At 43.0% G+C, this 22,279-nt stretch overlaps 2 protein-coding genes across 2 annotated transcripts in view; one reads left to right on the top strand and one right to left on the bottom strand.

Annotated features, from left to right (window-relative positions):
- LOC139328428 (olfactory receptor class A-like protein 1) overlaps positions 1-22,279 on the top strand; it is a 108,385-nt gene that overhangs the window by 18,516 nt on the left and 67,590 nt on the right. The gene's annotated exons all lie outside the window — the stretch shown is intronic.
- Positions 1-22,279, bottom strand: part of LOC139328412 (plexin-A2-like) — a 75,947-nt gene that overhangs the window by 23,685 nt on the left and 29,983 nt on the right. Inside the window, exons 4-13 of the mRNA XM_070958222.1 lie at positions 21,510-21,644; positions 14,182-14,282; positions 11,164-11,287; positions 10,014-10,167; positions 9,346-9,442; positions 6,594-6,708; positions 5,172-5,372; positions 4,238-4,334; positions 3,019-3,218; positions 954-1,105 (exon numbers count right to left, since the gene is read on the bottom strand). Coding sequence (XP_070814323.1) covers positions 954-1,105; positions 3,019-3,218; positions 4,238-4,334; positions 5,172-5,372; positions 6,594-6,708; positions 9,346-9,442; positions 10,014-10,167; positions 11,164-11,287; positions 14,182-14,282; positions 21,510-21,644 — 1,376 coding nt within the window. The remainder of the gene's footprint in view (positions 1-953; positions 1,106-3,018; positions 3,219-4,237; positions 4,335-5,171; positions 5,373-6,593; positions 6,709-9,345; positions 9,443-10,013; positions 10,168-11,163; positions 11,288-14,181; positions 14,283-21,509; positions 21,645-22,279) is intronic.

The raw sequence follows: 22,279 nt of genomic DNA, 5'->3' as shown, positions 1-22,279 counted from the left end.
GAGGCACACACAGCATGGTGTCACATTTGTTATGGGATGCACTGGGGGAAGATGGCCTCTGCTGGTCAGTGTGATTGAGGCAGACTTTCATAGAAGTTGTGGGTCAATACAGAGGGCCATCTTTCTTCCTAATGGGAAACCTATAACAGCAATATAACTCAAATGATAAACTACACCCCTCCTCGTCTCCAGCATGATTGCCACCCACCATTACCTCCGGTTGCCATGACAACACAGGGGTTTCTTCAATAAATCAGTATTGCCTGTCAGGTCAATAAGATAAAGTGCGCCATGAATAAGTCATTATAGCAACTGACCCCATGCTGAAATTAATGGTTGTTACAGCTGTAATGCCATGTTTTAAAGCACTGTGCGTGCCAAATGAATGGCCCTGCCGAATGCACGGCCCCGTGCGAGGAACTCTGCGTTCCCTGATACAATAAGAGCACCCAGTGAATTGTCCCTGCCCAACCCTTCTATTCATACATCATGAGAGTTTTCCAATTTTCTGCTGGCATGTTCTTTTCTTTTTCTTTTTTCCTTTTTTTTACAAGGATATAAATAAAGTCCCTGCAGCCTGAGCCCAATCGCATTACATGGCTGTGAGAGAAACACATGGCTAACAGATTGTCCCTCCAGTCAGCGACATGCAGCGCATTTCAATTACAGCTGTGCCGACAGCCTCATAACGACAACGACACAAAGACCGTCTCTTCCTTTGGCTCCGACTGCACCAGAGCAATGCAAAGCCCCCCACACAATCCTACAACCTGATGAGGCATCACTGGGCTCCGGCTTATTCACAGACTGTGAGAAAAATAGTGTGAGAGCGAGAAAGAGATTGCATGTGTTTATTTTCTCATGTGTGTCTCTGAGTGTGTGTTTGCATCTGTACAGTACAGTACAGTATGAATCAATGCATGTCTGGGCACAGGAGGGGAGGAGTCTCTTACTGCTCTGCAGTGATGTATCCCTCCTCCTGTGGGGTGCACTGCACACCCGCCACTTCCACGTTTCCCTCCAGCTCAGAGAAGGACAGACCCAGGTTCAGGCCCTGGATGGTGACCAGGGTGCCTCCCTCCAGAGGTCCTGCCACTGGGCTCACCTACACAGGATGGAGGAGAAAGAGACGACGAAAGGATTTTAATTACAGTTATCGGCTTGTCAGTTTTATCCACCCCCATATAACTCAGCACGGCCTTGTGTTGTTAACTACATACTGAAAACTGTAAAACCTGCAATGCAAGGGCAGTTTATTTACACTGATGTTTTTCCAAATAGATTATTCCGTTAAAGACAGTAGTATACTCGTAGATTACAGTTGCCCATATTGGAGAATGATGTGCTAGAAACAGAGTTAGAATTAGTTACAGTTGTAGTTGAGTCACAGAGATTAACTGGTTTTCCAATCCAAGAGGAATACAGTGATGCTGAAACGCTAATTCTGTATAAGCCCTGGTCAGAAATATGACTGACGATTTGGAGCACTTTCACAAAATACCAGCTTTAGGCCAGAAATGCTATCCATCAAAATGTACGTTGGTTAACAGCATGCAAAACCTTAGAACTATCTAGAAAACAGAGGCGACTGGGCGTACTTTAGGTTTTTGATTCTTTCAGCTGCATTTGATTTAGCACTTGACCTGTTTCTGTGTAACCTCTGTGTAAACAATAAGTACTTTCACCCTAATTCTGTGAGTTACATAACTCACTAAAAGGGATTTTTTTTTTCTCAAAAAGTCTTAAAATCCATTCTAATTCAAAACAAATGAATAATGCAGTAGATAACAAAACCTGAAGAAACCTATCCACAGTCCTTTCCAGGGCAAAGTTAACCACCCCAGCAGGAATACTTTGGACCTGCAGAGCAGAACAGGAGCGGTGTTGGAGCATCACCCCCTCCGTTCCCGAGCAGCACTCGGTAGCTGCTTCATTCTGCTGCAGCTCCTTCAGAAACACTAATAATGTGACAGGGACATCAAAGGCTCGCGGCTCTTTGAAGTGGAAGAGCCTTGAATCTGTGCCTGACCCACTGTGCCTCATTCAAGAGAATGAACAGGAGTTTGTGACATAAAAGATCCATCACCACTCTCTAAACAAACCAAATTCATTTAGCCGTCCAGCACTGAAGGCATTCAGCCGGCGTGGAATTAAATGTGAGAGGTAAACAGACACTTGGATGGAAAGCTGGAAAGGTGGCCACAGATAAAATTAGTGTTTATTGTTGACTACCAGGAATAGCAAGCAAGATGTTTTGGCATAGTGTTTTTACCAGGTACAGATAGAAGAACAGTTGAAGAAACCGGCTTGTGAGCTGGGCTTTTGTTCAAAGCCTTTAGCCTCAAAGCTCTTCCAGTAAAGGCAACAATAGAACTCAAACGGTGGTTTCTGGAAGTAAAAACTAATTAGAATCTCCATGGGAAATTTGGTTATACTCAGACTGTATACAATCCCAGAGACGCCATAAGTTGTTTTAAGAAATCTTGTTTTTATTTCCACATGCGAAGCACTGAAGTATCCAACAGTCTCAACCTGAGGTCAAGCAATCAGATGTTACGGTTATGATATTATGGTGACTCGAGAACGGAGAGAAATAAAGCAGTTTCAGCTCCTGTCTCGCCTTGGTTTCTCTGTCTCGCACTTCGGTCAATGTATATTTGGCTTTTCATTGCTAAAAAAACCCATGAAACAGGACTTCCATCATTAACCACAAAGTTTTGGAACAAATTACGACAGTGTCATGATCGCCTTCAGCTGGCATGCATATAGCTCAAGATTTAAAACTTTTATTACTTTGATTTAGTGAACTGTTGGAAAGAACAATGGAACATTTAGTTCAAGGAAACGTCTGAAAAAACAGTTGATAATTGGCATGACGACTAACACTGAGAAATGTGTAACCGCTTATTTTAAATGAAACTGCATTTTTAAGAAATCTTGTTTGTGTATCATTTAAATACACATATCTGAGCTCGGTGGCCTGACTGACTGACAGACTGACGGGGCAAACAGACAGACCTCAGTAATGCGTGGGTTGGTACACTTGACATTCCTGGCAGAAAGGTTCAGCCAGCGGCTAGCGTAGGGGGAGATGGGAGGACAGTGCTGCTTCATGGTGCATCGGCCCTCGCCACTACACCAGCCACACTGGAACTTCCTCTCCGCCCGCAGACACATGCCACAGCTGTCCCGCTGGGCGCTGCATTTGTAGAGGTGCACTGCGGGATGACACAGAGGATATCCGGTCAGTTCAAATAACAAGTGATCACACATGACAGTATTGATGTGCTTGAAGCTGTCAAGAAACAGAATATCACTGCTATTTACAACTACTACTTTTTACACAGTACCTCAAAAACTAAGCTTAAAAAGTGCTTTATAATAAAAAGTAAAAAAAAAAAAAAAATCAAATAAGACCCAGAACTTAAGATATAAACAAGATAAAATAACTGAAATCAAATGCTAAGCAAATAATAATAAGAGCCTTAAGAAGAGATTTACAGGAAGATGCTGAGTTTGTGTGCCTGAGCTCTCCGGGTTATGAAAGCAAAAGTCAACCATGACAAATATTCTGTAACACAGCAGAATTTGAACCAGCATGCAGCGCTGTCACGATTCAATCAACTGTTCAAATTTAATCAAACTGATCAACCAATCAGAACGCATTCTCTTAAACAGTAGGTCTTCACAGTCAAGGGCAGAAATAACGGGCTGCAACCTTAGACAATCAACTTGTGCATTCAGTATAATTTAGAAGAAGCATGTTTGTTTAAATTCCTTCTTTTTATTGAGAAAAAAGATGCTGAAGTAATCCAGTGAGCCTCCCTTTGTCTCTCACATCCTCTCTCCTGTAAGTAGCCTGCGTTTGTGCCCATGTAAAGTAACTTACCTACGTAATGACAGGCCTGTTAAAATTCATGGCCGTCAGTGCGTATATCCTTGGGATGTATTTAATGTTCAGCCCACAATGACAACTGACAAACACCCTTTTCCTGCATGGTGATGGAGAGGATACCAAGAGCAGCCGAAAGAGCCAAACTGAGCAAATACGAAGATTCACCCTTCATCCCAGCGGGCGCACAAGTGATTGGCTGCTTTTTGATAACACTCCCTGCTATTGTGAACTTTCTCTCAAGGCCCTTTGGAAGCCTTGAAGTGATCTCCATGACCCATCTATCCCCTGTGGATTGAGTGCTTTACACTTCTCAGGCCTGGCAGTGATGGATGGCAGAGGCACCTTTAATCTTCTCGGGATTGTCGATGATGAAATTGCCGTTCCATACGATGGAGAGGTCCACTGCCAGGTCGCTGATCTTCACACCCTCGTACATGTACTGGAAAGCAGAAACAGAGAGTGAGGGAGTGTGTGGTAAGTGGATCCAGAGTGAGAGAAGGTGAAAGAGAGACAGAGGATAGAGTTAAAAAAAAAAGAAAAAGATAGAGAGAAAGACAGAGTGGGGGAAAATGAGAGGATGAAAGGGCAGCAGAGAGACGAGGCTTTTAACCATCTGTCATTTCTGCCATGGTTGTCTGCTCCTCTCCTTTTTGACATGGAGGGATGCAAACCCTGGCTGGGGTGGCCGATCATCCACATCTGAAGAAAATGGCCTTTTCATTCATTGTCACCGAGTAACAAGGTACGCTTTGCATCGAAATTTAGCCTGTGATTTGCATCGTGCAACATAACTCCCCAAAAATCTCCTGTATTCTCCCCAAACCTGTCACTGCCTGTTCGGGGCATCACATTCACGCTTTGTGAACATCGAGATGTTATCTGACAATATCCACCTTACAAACCAAGGTCATGTTGAAGTCATGGTTTTCATCCTTTTCACTTTAGCCACTTTTCCTTTCCTTTCCTTTCCTTTCCTTTCCTTTCCTTTCCTTTCCTTTCCTTTCCTTTCCTTTCCTTTCCTTTCCTTTCCTTTCCTTTCCTTTCCTTTCCTTTCCTTTCCTTTGTTCCTTAGCTGTCACTTTCCTCCTTTCTCTCAAATGCGTTGCACTTTTCTTCATCACTCTCACTTTCTCTTTCCTCTACTTTCTCCTCAGTATGCTCAGCACCTCAGGCAGTATTCACTCATGTACCCTATGTACCTTGCCTACACAGCATCCAAGCTGTGTGCCTCATTTGACAGCTGTGAGACTCCCACAGGGAGTGTTTGAGGTCATACCGAGCTGTTCTGGCATTGCACGCTGGTGCTGTTGAAGCGCAGCGCCGTGACACGGTGGCTGACACCCTGCACATGCACCACGCACTCGTAGCCCCGCTGGCCCGACTGCGGCTGGGGGAGGTTTCGGGCCCTCAGGGTGATGGGTCGGACCTCGCCGGCCGGAATGAGAATTTCCCCAGAGTGAAGGAGCTGAGGGCAGTCCTGTGAAAACAACGTACAAACGCATGTAATTGGGCCATTCGCAGTCAGAGCACGTATTGTTTTCATGTCGTCTCTGCTGTTATGCCTTAATATCACTCATGCATAATACACAAGTAGTATTTTCACTAGTTTCCTCTCAGAGATTGATTATCTACCCACAGTGTGTAGGCATCTATCTATATTATCTTTATACAACGATGTAGCCTGTCCATGTGTCTGTAATCTATATTAATACATCTGAATTTGTTATGTAGACATGAAGGAATTACACAGCACTGGGATTAATGAGGCGAATAAATCATTAATCCAAACACACTTTGCATTAATGTGCTGCATGTTACACTTTAAACTACCGTATATTTAAGACTATGAGACTGCTCCGTTACGAATATCTACTGCGTACTACTGTACTAGATTATTGAGAACTATACTTTTTGTCAATGTTTTTGCAGCATTTTGTAATCCTCTTAATGGTCCAATCAGTCATTTTTAGACAGCCCAACGATGGCAAATAACAGTTGGTCCGTCCACTGCTTTGCTCCAGATTTAAATATAACTACTGGACAGATTGCCATGACATTTGTTACGGGAATTCACAGTTCCTAGATGATGAATCCTGATGACTTTGGTGATCCCCTGACTTTTCTTCTCGCACCACCACGAGGTTGAAACTTGTGTTTTTTAGTAAAATGTCTCAACAGCTGTTGGATAGATTGCAATGACATTTGGTAGAGACATTCATGTCCCGCTCAGGAAAACTTCTGGTGATCCCTTGACATTTCTTCTAGCGCCACCATGAGATTAGAATTTCAATTTGTCTCTTGTATATGGCTGAGTCCTTGCACAACCAACGACAATCCCATCAGCCTCACCTGTGTCTTTACTGCTGATTAGCAAACGTTTGCATGCTAACACACTACTAAGATGGTGAACATGTTAAACATTATACCTCTATTGCATCAGCAGGTTAGCAATGTTAGAGCACATCAGCCTGTTAGCATTTTGCTCAAAGCACCATTGTGCCCTAAACACAGCCTCACAGAGCTGCTCACGTGGCTGTAGACCGGTTCAGTCTCTGTAGTAGAGCTATATTTTCACACTTAAATCACGGATTGTGCCTTTAAGGTAAAAGTGTCACACACGAACAGATAAATTATGTGCTTGAAAGCTGCACTTTAATCAGCTAATGAAACTGTAGCTCACAATGTGAATGTATAATACCTCTGAGGCGTTGACTCTCCCCTCCTGGAAAGAACAGCTGCTGGGGTCGTGGGTGCACAGGTTGCGGTATTTACACCAGTGGCAGCGAAACGTGCTGTTTACACAGGACAGACACCTGCAGGAGGAAACGAATGCATTACTACATACTGCGACATTTTAATAATACATCCTGTCTATTGAGTTGTTCTGCATTTACACAGAATGTTAAAAAAAAAAAAAAAGATGAATCCCTTTATTTCCTGGGATTGAAAAGGGGAGACTGATAAAGGATTTGAGCTTTCTGCTGAATATATCTTGTCAGTGTGTTTCATGATGTGTTTTCAAGATCAGATGTCCCCAGTTTCTATGCACAAACAGCATGGATGATAGCCTTTTTGTCGCAGATGACAATAAATGACTTTAAGCATGAAGTCTTGGCAGGAGAGCAACTATTCAAACGTCTCTGTCACTTGAAGCACTCTTAAGCAGTTGTGTTATATAAAGAGATGTAATGTATCTAACAAGAACACTGTTTGCCTGTGTTCAGCTTTTCAGTTCATAATTCATTGAGGGGTTTTTTTTGTTTTGTTTTTTGTTTTTTACAAAACTGTGCTTTTTTCAGCTTTTCCACTGTAATGAAAACAGTACATTTTTAGACCACCATCCAACTCTGGATTATATACAAAATCTGGAATGAAAGTGACAGCTGAATATCTGATGGGTAGAATTGCACAACATCTCTGGCTCTGATTCGGTCGCTGCAGCTAGCGGTCAGCTGTGGATTAAAGTTGTGCTCAAATAACCCTGTTGTACTGGATTTAATCACATTTCATTCAGCAAACAGGGGCTGTGATACAACTTTGGGCGGGGAACTAAGAGGTAAAGAGATGAGAGAACTTAGATGGGTGATGCACTTCTGTGGATATATCAAACAGGCGATTGGAGAGCTGAAAATTGAACATTTCCTATTTTCCTGTGGAGGGTATGTGAACTTTGCTGTATATGATAGAGGTGTACCACTGTGCAGAAAACAGATCCAAGCACTACCCAAGTCTGATCTACTGAATGTGGTCATGCAAAAAGACGAAACCATGAGCAAACTGCAAAACCACAAGCAGCACTCCAATGCTGCAGCTCACTGCAAGTTACAAATGCCAATAAATGTAGCAGCAGCATTAAATTTTGATATTAATTAGTTGCCCACGGCCAGTATGGACATAGAAACGTGTGCTTGTGTGTCTGTGTGTGAGAAGGAAATTTGGGGGGTTGGGTATTAATAGAACCAGACTGGCAGGGAGCTGCAAACACTGGATAATTAATTATGGAGGGTGATGTGATGCTGAGGTGATGGTGGTAGTGGGGGAGGTGGAGGAAGAGGTGCTGGGTTAGGAGTGTGTTTGGTCTGAAATATTAATCACAGGAGTTCGCAGGGTCACTCCGCAGCTAATGGAGGCCGTATTGGTGTGGGGCGGATGTTATGAGCTTCCGACTGTTTCTCTAATGGCTTAATATGGTTATATTGGGGCATTCATGTCGCAGTCAAAGAGCATTTTGAATAGGTGGCATGTGTATCCACTGAAAGCTAATTTCCAGGGTTTGGCTTTGAGTACACAATCAATCATGTGTTCCCTGTTCCTTCCTCGAATGAACTTAATTGTACATCCCTGAATTCAGCTTTTGTGTGCTTCTGGTTCGGTATTATTCGTGGCAGTTAAAGGTTAGAGAAGTGTGCATGTACAGCTGACACTTCAAATCTCAGTGACGCCTCAGAAAAGAAAGGAATACTACTTTCTGCTACTGCTCACAGAAAGTGGACAAAGTGCCCCAAACTCATAAAGCTCCTTCATTTAAAGCTGGCAAACTAATTGGCATTCATCCTAGTAAGATCCACCTTTGTAGCAGTGCTTGTAATTGTTATTCAGAGGGAAACACTCTTGTCATAGTTTACTGTAACGGTAAATACTGTTGACATTAGCATAATGGCTCAAAATCAAAGCAGCTTCCCTGCCCAGTCAGGAAGCTTATATTGGCAGGGTAAAACAGATGAGCATTTAAATAAAGCCCCCTTTAATTTATTTTATCTTCCCTCAAGGCACCAGAGCAAGGCTAAAAATCTGAAATGTCTTATGTCTCATATCTTTCCACAAACACAATTCTGTGACGGGGCCCCTCAGGACAAAGTCAAGTCAAAAGGGGTGTGTGTGAGTCTAATGCTTATCTATTTAGGGGTCCTTGGGGGATTGCTGGCCTACAGCGAAGCATACTCAGCTGCACCAGTAAAGCTGCTCGATTAATAGGCAGTTTCCAGGAGTGAATATGTATAAGGTGTTGCGTAAAAAGAGCGTCTATGCTTTGCAAAATTTTAGTGCGTACAAAAAAATTAGCATTGGGAATGACTGACAGAAAATCGGTACCTATTTCCATTTAATGCTGTAAGCAATGAGCCCACAAACTGCCAGTTCAAGAAAAGTCGGAACAAACAGGCCATGGCAAACGCCCCATCATGTTGATTTAAATGAAACCTGACAGATAAATTGAACTCAGAGGTTATCTAACAGCCAGATCTTAAGTGGAGTTGTGAGCATCAGTACATCATTGGGCTAAATTAAGTTGTGCTCTTCCATCTATTGAACAAATCAAAGGTGGGGGGTGGGAGGTGGGTGTGTGTGTGTGTGTGTGTGTGTGTGTGTGTGTGTGTGTGTGTGTGTGTGTGTGTGTGTGTGTGTGTGTGTGTGTGTGTGTGTGAGAGGGAGGGGTTAGCAGCTGGACTCACGTTTTATGTGTGCTGCAGTTGTAGAACTTCACCTCTGTGCTGGCGACCATTTGACCGGTCTCCTTTGAGTTGAGGCGAAGCTCGACGCCGGCCCAGTCTGAGAGTAAGAGGAGGGGGGCGCATAATGAGTGGAAGGACGCAGAGAGAGACAATATGTGTGTGAGAGAGAGGAAGAGAGAGAGAGAGAGAGAGAGAGAGAGAGAGAGAGAGAGAGGACAGTGTGAAAACGAGGTGAGAGAGAGAGAGACGAAAGGGATGAATGAGAGAAATAAAACAATGAGCGGAAAGCGGAGGTCAGAATGAGAAAAAAAACGTTAATACTTTTATCACACTTCTGTAAAGAGCCACCTGGTGTCTGCGCCTCTGCAAGGGCACATTGCTGTTGTCGTGAGAAAAGCTTCAGTCAGAAACTTCAATTGGCGGATTACTGTATATGCTCTGAGAAAATTCTGCTGCTCCTTGGTACTCACCAAGCTCTTCAGATAAACAAAAAAATGCAAGGTGGTCAATCCGAAAAGGAGGCTCTTTTTCTCTGCCTGGAATATTGATATTTTAAGTTTTTCACCTGACATTGGCATCAGCCGACGTCTGTACATTCAGGCCGTTTCACTTCCTGTAGCACGCAGCTTCATTTTTGATCTGTCCTCATGCACGATATCTGAGCTCACCTTGTCCTTCTGGTATCTGAGGGACCTCCTTCCCGGCCGGGGACAGACACATAACCCTGTTCCCGTTGACGTGTCCCTCCACTTGGGCTTGCTGGCCAAATGAGCAGGTGATTCCAGCAGAAAGGTCTGGAACGTTATTCACCTCCAGCAGAAGCTAAAAGAATAGGAGAAGATTATATATACTGTAACTGTGCGTTGACAGTCAGATATGACACATTTTTTTATATATTTTAATTACTGACTGAGTTAAGGGAATAAGGAATCATTATATCTGTGTGCTAAATATGAAGCTGGAGCCAGGAGATGGTTAGCTTAGCACTCCCCTTTCCAAGACTGGAAACATGGAAAAACAGCTAGCCTAGCTCTGTCCAAAGGAAACAACATCTGCCTATCAGCATATCTGAAGTTCACTAATTAACATTTTATATCTTGATGGTACAAAGGCCGGGCTGTAAAAACAACAAAATAGACCCCGACAATTTCCTACACCCAGCCAAGAATTACTTCAGCACATAAGCTCCCTGTAAAACCATAATTTACTGTTTTTACACTTGTGTTTTTGTGCACAGTAAATTATATTCAATTTTAATTCATGATCTTAAGGAGTGCTGGTAGGCAGTGTTTGTTACATTTGGACTGGCTACCTTCCCCCCTGTTTGCAGCCTTTGTGCCAAAGCTAACCAGCTGTTGGCTCCAGCTACATATTTAAAAGACCGATTTGAAAGTGATATTAATGCTCTCATCTAAGTTTTAAAAGGAAACAAGTGTATTTCCCAAAAATGTCAAAGTATTCCGTGAAAATCCTCTGCTCCCACTGTACGTCACTCCTCTGTGCTCTTGGCCACTGTACAAAAACAGTTGAATTAAGCTTTTAGGAAGTGTAATCAACCTTTTGGCAGATGCATCAGAGATGCAGACACAAAAATAACTCTCACGTCCACGTGTTAAAACCAAAACAACACCGCCCACACAACAGAATCGCCCTCCTCTCTCTCTCTCTCCCTTCACCACTCACAAAACCAATTTTCTCAACCCGGCTTATACCCACTGTTCACGTGGCTGTACAAGGCTACTCTCAGCGATTGCCTATAAACGTCGGCATTGTGAGTAAAGTGACAGTGCTGATTGGTGGAATGATAAGCACACTCACAGGGACACTGTGTGCTGACACAGCAATGCTGTCCGGGTGAGCAATAACCTTCACGCAGCGGTCGATGTCAGTGGTGAAACGGAAGGTCTCCTCGGCCCTCTGACACCGATCCCTCCTCGAGCACCTGTGGAGCAAGAGGGACTCATAATTAAAGATGCATTAAATAGTGCAGCAAGTTTAATAATGAATTGCAGCCAGAAAACTTTCCGGACTGTCGGTTCGTCACCTTGATCCAGACTGAAATATCGTGATAGTTCCTGGATAAACTGCCATGAAATTTGGTCCAGACATTCATGGTGCCTGGAGGATAAATCCGACTGACTGGTGACCCTGTGCCTTTCCCTTTGGTACCACCATGAGGTTCACATAGTTCTTAGTTAAATGACTATTGAATGGATTGTAGTGAAATTTAGCACAGCCTCAGGATGAATGAACCATCGAGCACCATCATCAGGTCAAGATTTCAGTTTGTCCAAAACTGGGGTTTGTGGCTGACTGCATGAAAACTGACTGACATGCCTATCAGCCTCAGCTGTGCTTAGTGCTGATTAGCAAGTGTTAACATGCTAATGCTAAACATTACATCAGCTAAACATCAGCTTAATGGCATCGTCCTGAGCATGTTAATGCGCTGACATTAGCATTTAGCACGAAGCAGCGCTGTGCTTGAGTACAGCCAGGTGCTAGCATGGCTATAGACAGTGTTGTTCCATAAACAGCATGCAAATAAAGCTAACAGTGAATGACATGTTAGAATTCAAATTGAGAGCTGTAGTCATCCATAACTGCTCCCTGAATCATATTATAAAATATGGTTGTATCCCAGATGCAAACTTAAGCAAGAAGCTCCACATATGAAGGAGATGGGATGGATGGATGGATGGATGGATGGATGGATGGATGGATGGATGGATGGATGGATGGATGGATGGATGGATGGATGGATGGATAGGGGTGTTCGGATGAAATTGCTGCTTGTGTCTTATGTGAAATTAAACACTGACTTATTTTTACTTATGCAGCATAATTATCTTACGTCATGTATGTAACATACTTGTTTTGAGACAAACTATTACGTTTTCTCAAACCTTACCAAGTAGTTTTGTTGCCTAAACCTAACCAACCTGCAGCCATTTCACAAATTTAATCACATAACAATGAAGTTCCAGAATGTCCAGGGTTTCGGTATGAGCACATGTTGAATCATTACTTTCACATCTTTTCTGCTTCTAGTAAAAATTGCAGAGCGCATCGGTAGAATAAGCTTCGACTCCTATATTCAAACAGGCAATTAAAAGTAAGAAGTGAAAGGGTCGACACCACATGCGACCTAAGAATAATCTTGTAAGAGAGGAATGCAAAGTATAAGTGCATTTGAAGTTATGACAAAGGATAGAAAGGCTTTTAAAACTTTCAGCAATTTGTTCAGTTTTAGAAACAGGGATTTGTTGTTGAGGAAGGTTTTAATGTGGCTCTACTGATACTGATTTCTTTGAAAGAGGCATTATAGGAGTTAGGTCTCTGCAGGCTCTGATAGTAACAGGCGGGCTGTTCTTAAACACGAACACTGATTTAAAAAGAACAAGAGTTTCTCGGCTGTAGAGTTAAATTGTAATGGCAAACTCAGAGAGAGTATTTTGGCTGTACACCATCATCTCCTTCTTTTAAATGTGTAATGCGCATAGCGAGGGGAGATGGTACTTAATACACTCTCAGATGCTGTTGAGGGGGTGGCACCTCCTGAGAGAGCTCAAAGAGCACCGAGGCCTCCGCTGTAATTACAGCACAATATAAAAGCAGAATGGAAACGGCGTGACAGCTGTGGCTGGCTCGGCTCCTTGGGGCGGACCGGAGCCACAGGAGTACAGACAGTCACCCTCTGACCGCTCATAAGCTGAAGTGCCTCCAAAAAAAGAGGATGCCTTTCATCTCTCATCTCTTTTATTCACTGTGTTTTGTCTGATGGAGCCATTTGTTCCCTTTTCCTTCAGGCTTTGTACATGTTCAGCTACGCCCCCCCAACACTCTCTGTCAGATAGGTGCTTTGGTGCACCGTGCCAGGGGTGGGAAAGTGTAAGCCTGAAAGGGGTCCACATGGCACTCTGTGAGAGTCATTCAGAGGCTGGAAAAAGACCCCAATCTGGATTTAATAGAGAGAAAAAATAAAGTAGCCTCGTTCTGCAGTGTGAGGGATCATGATTCACTTTGGGTTACTTGAGGGAAGAGCAGCCTATCCATTCACTGATAAGTGTAAGGCATTAATTTAAATAAACAGCATAATGGGACTTGCAGACAAAGTCAGCACTCAGGAAAAAAAGGAGAAACAACTGTTTAATGAGGTAATTTAGATTAAAACAAATCATTACTTTTTCCTCTCACTTCACTGATGACTTGACAACACAGAGAGCAGCAATTTAAATAGAGCTTATCATCATCGAGATATTGCCAGCTGAATTTCAGACGTCATATGATGAGGCAGGGGTAAATCCCTGGCTGAGGTCAGCTTCAAACACAGCAGCTGGTTCAGAAACACAGGGTTTTAATCTCCTGAATCCCCTTTGCTCCATATCGAGGTATTATGCAAGCTAACCTGGGGGTCAGATAATTAAGATGGAAGAGATAAGCTCGCTCCGTCAGGTCCAAAATGTTCCCCGGGTATGCAGAGGTGCAGTTTGTCCACCCGCTGCGACTCACAGGCTAATCCGTCCCTCCTCCACCACCTCCCGCCTGACAGACAATAAAATCTGGTGGGCATGCAGTTTCTGCTGTCCTAAATAGTGCTATTTAAGAGGGATCACACTGGCCAACAACCACTTCCTGCTTTTCTGTTTGTCCCACCAGCTGTTGTTAATGGTGAACTCATGGGAGCACAACAAATCTGCTATATTAAACTGCACAAATCATATGACCACATGCTTGTTTCTGGCTTTTCTACGAGCTGTTTGGTAAACAGTAATGTTGTGGTTTTAATCCCTTGTCTGTGATGTGTGTGTGAGAAACTAAAGGAAACAGACTCACATGTTATACAGGACACACCAGCCGCAGTGGGGGTCACCAGAGCTCAAACACTCAGCACATGTACTGTACTGCTCGCAGGCCTCCACGGGGACCTGAGCCACCTGAACCAGAGGAAGGACAGGGAGGGTTAAAGTGTGGAGCAGCACACGTTCAGGAAAGACACACATGTGAATTATTAAAAAACACACAGTGCAAAAAGGTTTTCAGAGAGAGAATGAAAGCTGCTCTGCTCGCTCTTTGAATATCATATCAACAACATGTTTCGGCTGTTTGGTCTGTGTAAACTTGGGCTTCACTCCAGCAGCAGCCGTCTTGACTTTACATCACACTCGAGAGTCTGAAGCCCATTTTGGTCCTTTTTGTCCTGCACATTGATCCATATCATACGATCTTTCATTTCAGGATAATTTTGGGGCATTTTTGCCTTCACTGTGTAATTCACAGTGGAGACACAGACAAGAGAGAGAGAGACTGTTTATGACATTCAGCAAAGACCTTGATGCGACTACAAGGCAATGACACTCCATACAGTCTGAAAGGAATATTCAAACATAAATACATAAATAAGTAATGAATAGAGGTTATCGCAGCTACCTGATTACAGATTATAACGTGGTTGTTAGTCGTACGGTGGTGATTTAATTAACTGTCCTGCCACATTCAAGCAGTTCCCAGGATCAGCAGCTCATTTTATGTGTCTAAAATAAGCGTTTAAGGATAAATAATGTAAGATCAAAATAAAGGAAATAAACTCTTAACAAGATTCAGATCATCAATAAGTCTGAATAATAATAATTAAAATAATCTCAATATTTTTGGCCACCTATAGGGTTTATAATAACATCACACTTTCTGCTGTTTCATGGACTTGGATTAATTAATTAATTGAGAAAATAATCAGCCAATTAATCAATAATGAGAATGATAAATGCTGCCCTAGTTGTTATTTATTTAAACATTTTCTACTCGTGGAAGAGCGTGTGCCTCCTCTCTTACTCTCAATTCTTCGAGGCCTCAGAGCCCCAGACAACATTTGTGTGTCGAGAAACAGAATTATTGTCACATTTCACACAGCCTGCCAAGTTAAAAGTTGCAATAAATATGCAGTTATATCCTAAAAGAGTTCAAAGATACAATTCAGACGACCAAGTAAGAGGGCTATTATATTTATACTCATCCAAAAAAATGCAACTATGAGAGAACAAAGAGGACCAGATCAAAACAGTGAAACACTTCGTTTGCCCTGCACATGTTTAAATGATACCTCTGTGCAGAGGACCTCTGATTTTCAACACTTTTTTTTTAGAAATGTCATTCTTCTGATTAAAGTTTAGTGTGACAGAAGTTAAAATGGTTGCCATGGTGTTGAAATAAGGCCAACAAAGACGAGCAGCCAAAATATTCTGATGAAATAATAAGCAGTTTTGATGAGGAGAGACCAAAGCCCGTTTCATCATGTCGCCTGTTTTGCGATATATGGAAGCGTCATCACAGCTCGCACTGTGGTCTATCCCAGAGGAAAACAAGCCATTTTTTTCTGCTTCTCTTGCTGCTGACACACATTTGCAACGTGCAGCGTTCTGGTTCTGCCCACTTTTTTTTCCTCAGATGTCAGAAAGCACATGAAATGACACAACTATTTAAGAAGCATGCTTTGCACCAATGCTCTGATTTAACTTTCAGGCTGTTCTTGCACTACTAAAGCAGTGGCGATTTGTGGACTCCTGTGATGTGTTCACTTACAATGTGAAAATATTTTATTTGCTCAGGTGAATCTCAACTTAAGGTGCAATATGTCAATCCTTCAGTCAGGTGTATTTGCAATATCAGTGCCTGTTGTTCATCCATCCATCCATCCATTTTCTATACCCGACCATCCCTTTTGGGGTTGCAGGGGGGCTGGAGCCTATCCCAGCTGTCATTGGGCGGAAGGCGGGGTACACCCTGAACCGGTCACCAGTCAATTGCAGGGCAACATACAAAGATATACAACCATTTACGCTCACACTCACACTTCATAATAATAATAATAATACATTTTATTTAGAGTGCCTTTCAAAACACTCAAGGACACTTTACAGAGTGGGTAAAAACACAAGCAAAATACACACCTAAGGACAATTAAGTCACCAATGAGCATGTTTTTGGTCTGTGGGAGGAAGCCGAAGTGCCCGGAGAGAATCCACACATGCACGGGAAGAACATGCAAACACAGAAAGGCTCCTGCCCGACCCGGGGATCGAACCGGCGACCTTCTTGCTGTGAGGCACGCACACTACCTCCTGCTCCACCGTGACCTGTTGTTCATATTTTTATATTCCTTGTTTATATTGATTATATTGCTTGTTTGATATTTAATGTCTTTTTACTGATGCCCTCTATTTTTGCTATCCACTTTGCTGCTGTAATACCTGAAATTTCTCCACTGTGGGACTAATGAAGGTATATCTTATCTTATCTTATCTTATCTTATCTTATCTTATCTTATCTTATCTTATCTTATCTTATCTTATCTTATCTTATCTTATCTTATCTTATCTTATGAGAAGTGAACTATGAGCACAGTTTAGGTTTATGCTGCCATTTGTAACATACAGTAGCACACACAGGCAAAAAGAAAGACCATCACGCACTCTACTCCCGCTGACACTTTCACTGCCATGAACGTCTGGCAGAGCATAAGCTCTCCATTAGCTGCTCTGAGAATCGCTGCTGTCGCACGGCCAGCACACCCCCTGCATACAAAACCAGGTTGGAGCTGCAGCCTGAGCCCAGTTATTTTATACTTTGTTATTATTCGAGGTCTGGCCGTATGATGCAAGCAATTTCCTGATGTAAGCAATCACAAATGAAGAGTGGATTATGGATTAGAGTGTCTCCGGTGCTCTTGATAGCATAAGTGGGTGCTCTCTCAGGTCTGTGTTGGCAAAATGGATTATCTGCTGCTCCCTATGAAATAACTTTCTCTCCTTTTTCCAGCAGTTCAGAACCCATTCGGTGCATTCCATTAGCAAAATGATTTTGTAGCGCGGGAGGGGCCGAGGGTCCTAAGTCCATTTCTGACGCAGTGGGAGTAATCCATGAATTGTTGTGGACGGGAGCTCGTCTAAACTAACAAAGTTGGTCTGTGGCCGTTAGGCAGTGTGACCTTTACAAGGGAAGAGCTATGGATCTTCTGCTTTCTGCTGCCCTACCGAGAATCAAATGTGAAGCTCTCGCTGCACATCAGAGTTGATCTGTTTAGTGGAACTGACCTGAGCTGGGATGCGTTGTGTTGAATCCAAATAAGATCAGAAGACGTTAGGTTTTCCTTAGGTTTTGTGTAAGAAGCATAGAGGCTCAGCATGTGAATTAGCTTCAGTCTGTCAGTTAGATTGTGTCGTAATCACATTGTTTTCAGATTATGGTCGCTAATGCAGGCGTCGTTTTACAGTAAATTGAATGGTGTGGACGAGCTAAAACATGAAGAAAAATACATTATAATAAAGTGTTGGTCATTTATCTTATGGATAATAAACCTCAAGAACATTTTCCAGAGAGACAGATGACAGAAATGCTGAATGAGAAACAGCATTGAGCCACAGAAACTCCTGTAGGTGAACAGCAGCAGGTGACGTCAGGTCTGTACTGCAGGTCTGTACTTTTATTGTGTCCTGCCCAGTGACAGTCACCATATAATACACAGTGTACACACGTAACTGCAGTGATGCACGAGGATTCATCTAGATTTTCATGGTGAGCTTAAATTGAAAAATACAGCTCATATTGTGGAGATGAGTCTCATTTCACAGTCCGATGGGTGTACGACTGTACGTGCATCCCTATCAATCGTGGATGACTGATCATCCTCCGTTTATGTTCAATGTACTGCCTCATGAATCATTCATGACCAGGGGAAGTATGTCGTTTTTCTCATCAAGCTTTTTGTTTGTCTTGTCTTCTCTGAGTTAATTTCTTCAGGAGAAACTAGTCATTTAAAGCAAACACAGAACACCAGTGAAAAGCCCCCCCCTCCGTCCCTGAGAGGCCGAATCTGTCTTCCAGCATTGTATCATGGCAGGGACAGATGATTGCGTCCACTTTTCCAGCTTTGGGAATTACAAAATCTTTATCTTTTCACAACATCTGGTATGCCCTTACACTAACGCTTGAACTTATCATCCCACCAATTCGCTATCACTTTAACACTTTCATCCGGATTTGCTGGAACTTTATGAATGCTGTCAGATGAGCATACAGGCTTTTAGACCTCTGTATTACTGTCACCCTATATCGTCTGTCTGGCTCTGGAAAATCCCCAGCCATCATGTTGGCTCACGTGATGGCTGCTTATCGGGTCATATCCAGGATTTTGTGCTTTTAGGACTCAGCAGAAATTAAGTGAAACTGAAAGACAGAATTGGAAGGATTTATTGCAACTTGTTCATTATTTCTGCTTTTACTGTGCAGCAGAAGAAAAACTAATGAGCGGTTTCTTAAAATTGAACGATTTCAGTGTTTGAAACTGAAACACTGAAACAAATAAAGAAAATTAAACGTAAGACAAGTTGTGGTGCAAATGTTAACAAATGTCTTGGCTGACGAAACGCTTTAACAGAGTAGATCACGTATACAGATGTGACATTTAAGGAATGAGTTTTTCAGTTTTTGAACGTATTATGGTGCATTAGTTTTCTCAAAGCCGTACGCTGTACAGCAGTGATTTCCAGCCATACTTTTGGATTATATTGAAGTTTTTCTGTTCTGGATGAAAGGCAACAAACAAATATGATTATAACTTGGTGTTAGGCTCATCATCGGGTATTGTATATACCTGTAAACCAAACTATTAACGCCTGTACACCATCTGGATTCGGGCTTCATCAGCGGGGGAGTTAACAGAGAAAAGTGCTGATAGTGGCTGTAATATCTGCAACTCCAAGTGTTTGTAATATAAGATAAAATTGACTGAAATCAAAGCATTGTCTGTTCAAGGATCAGTCTGAGTTGTATGAGAAAAATACCTGAACAATATCATTCAATTACATCCAGTTCAAAATCCATTCGAATGAGCACATCTGGAACATGACGGATGGGGTTGGGGGTGCTTATCTGATAGAGGGGAGGTACGACAGGTTGCCGTGCAGCATCACTCACGCGCAGGTTAGAGAGGGAAGACAGACAGACCGACAGAGGCGGAGAGAAAGAAGTGGAAGGGTGGGATTTTGAGCAATGATTTTACATTTTACAGAGTGGCACTTTGAGAGATTGCCCTGGAAAAACCCTGCAGCAGCCCCCCCCCCCCCCCCCCCCCCCCCCCCCCCCCCCCCCCAAAGGTTTAAAGCCTTAGCCTTCATTCCGCAGACAGACGAGTGACATTCAGTGAGGTTATTGTGTGTTTGGATACTGAGCATTTCTATTCTTAGAAATGATCAAACTAAAGGCACGCAGAGAGAAAAAAGATTAACTGCTGTGAAGCTTTTTTTGTTTTTTTCATATCAATAATGGTTCCCAAATGATGTTTTGGTGCGGACTCACACGCACACAAACACATATATCCACACAGGCACACTGATTCCCTCGTTTCTCTCCTCACTCTTCATCATCATGCTAACCCTGCGTGTTTCACTCGGCAGGAGACAGAAAGGCTCATTGTTATTCCACAAGGGTCGGCTGATCTCAGCCAAATCTGTCTCTGCCTCGCTCCTCATTCCACATCATTCCTGTATTGTTTGGCTCCCAGGAATCAGAAAATCTCTCATCTCTGGGATCTGCTGGAAATGTGGGAAATCTGTGAGTGAAGCCCTCTCCCTGGGGGATTCCTCGCCCGAGCTGCGGGAAAGTCTGAAGGGAAAGCTGAGCAAAGATGGAGAGGGAGACAGAGAGAGGAAGGCTTTACTCTGCTCCGAGTTCCTGAGGGCTACAAAGCCAAAGCTGTTCTAATATTGAGAGAAAACGCCCGGCCAGGCTGGGTTTGGCTTTTGCTCGGTTATTATGTGTCACTGGAGGCGGTCTGAAAACAGTAGCTGGCTATCTCCTTGAAGGAAGCATGTGTCTCTCCTTGAACGACCAGAGCTCATCAATAAGTGATGCCCCGTCTCTTCCAGTCTATCACACAGAAAGAAGAGCCGCCTTGATTTGTTTCAGAAGACAGTGCCCAACACAATGCTGTCTCTATTCTCCCTCGCTCCTCAGATGACATCCCTTGTTTTCTTAAACTTGATGCTTTTATAGGTTTTCAAACTGGTTTTTCAAGTTCCCAGAAAAGAGTTTTGGAGCAACTCTGAAATAACTGACACAACTGCAATTGTCCCGATGCCCTTTGCCTCTCCGTCCTGTGACTGCGGCTCAATACATTCCAGCAGTCAGAAGACAACTGAGAGCAGTGATAGGGGCTTTTTTTTTTTTTTTTCTGGCCGCATTGACACCTAATCCCATTTCACAGTGCCATGCAGACGCGCCAAAATAATCACTTGATGGGAGTTGAAAGTGATTACCACTGTTCACTCTTATCTCCAATGAGTGCAGAGAATATCGTCCAACAACAACAACAACTGCTCGCCTCTGTGATGCCGGGCCAAGTGAGGAGCAGACAAGGGGGGGATACAGCCACGCGGGGGGAAAAAAAAAGCAGCTAATGGTTTTCTATGGGGTGTGCATGTGCGTGTGTGTCACGTACAAAAGATGCATGCACTGTAAGTTGATTCGCATGGATAAGTAATTAGAACAGTGGTCCATCCCCTCACACACCGCCTGCATATTTTACAATGCCGACTGTAGACACACAGCTTGTGAATGTTTGGGAATTGCCACATTGGATTTTGGGGATAAGTCGTAATCATCTGGTAGGATTCCAAATAAATAGCATTAATTTATCATTTAACATAAATTAATGTTTTTGGTTTGAAAGTGCTTCGCTGCTAATTCCCGAACTGTACACAATAATAAGGCCGACTGTAATGCCGGTATCTGTGCAGAAAAAAGCCAGACGTTTCTTTTTGCAATACCCTGATAAACTGGATCCAATTAAAATCCTCAGAAAATAGGAATTGCTCATGAGTTTTACCTAAACACACATCTAAATACTATATTTCATGTTTGTTTGGACGGTTTTCATTGACCCAGTGGCAAAAATATTCCCAAAATATACATTATCATGTCAAGTAAAACTTTTGACTTCATGCTAGACATACGCATGCACAAGGACGTGTCAGCATGGCGAACGGTCACTGTCACAGGGGCTTGAACCCGCAGGCCTGCAGCTGAAGGACGGTCTCGCTACTCGCCACATCACCCTGCCACTTGGTGTTTCTCCCGACAGCGGCAGTGAAATGAGGGCGTTTCCTCACCTGATTGTCAGACATGACATAGAGAGAGTTCCTGTCCAGGGAGAAGGCCATGTCCCGGAGGATGGGGCTGCTATCCTTCATCACGGTCACTGTCTCGTACAGCACTCCTTCCTCCTGAGGACCGTCCACTCTGATCTGCAGAGACACAGACAAATACAGAGATGGAGAGACAGTGAATGCTTCGCTGCAGGACACAGTGACTGAACTGTTACTGTACATTTATACGGTGACATCTGTTGTCCACTGTAGACTATATCAATTTGTATGCTTTGCATGTTTCATTTTACATCTGCATGCAAGCTCCTTCTGTCTCTCCAAACCACTGGCGTTATGAGAAAATATTCTTTAAATGTCAGCTTTGTAAGAAATGAGAAAAACGGCACGTTTTTAATTTGGCGACCACATAATTGCACTTTTATTTTGCAGAGTTTGGTAAGTGTTCTTGCTTCAAATGGTTAGAAAACTTATAGGGTGGGCTTCTTCACTTTGGGGGATTGGACCAATGCCAAAAACATATCTGCAAATTTCAGCACACTGTGAAGCAAAAACCATGAAAAGACCATTCACATCAGTGAAACCGTCAACCTGCAATCGCAATCTGTGCAAAAATTTCCTTGTGTAGGCTACAAGCCATTTCCTTTTGTTCTATGTTGACAAATAGACTTATCCAATAACTAATCAGTTGTAAATAAACTCTCCTCCAGTAAGGCAATCAATTAGAGCATTAGCTCATTAAAAGAGAAGCTGCTTATGGGAAATCACACACAAAA

Source organism: Chaetodon trifascialis, chromosome 3, assembly GCF_039877785.1.
Source record: "Chaetodon trifascialis isolate fChaTrf1 chromosome 3, fChaTrf1.hap1, whole genome shotgun sequence".
In the NCBI taxonomy this organism is placed as follows: domain Eukaryota; kingdom Metazoa; phylum Chordata; class Actinopteri; order Chaetodontiformes; family Chaetodontidae; genus Chaetodon; species Chaetodon trifascialis.
This window is presented reverse-complemented; position numbering and strand designations above follow the sequence as displayed.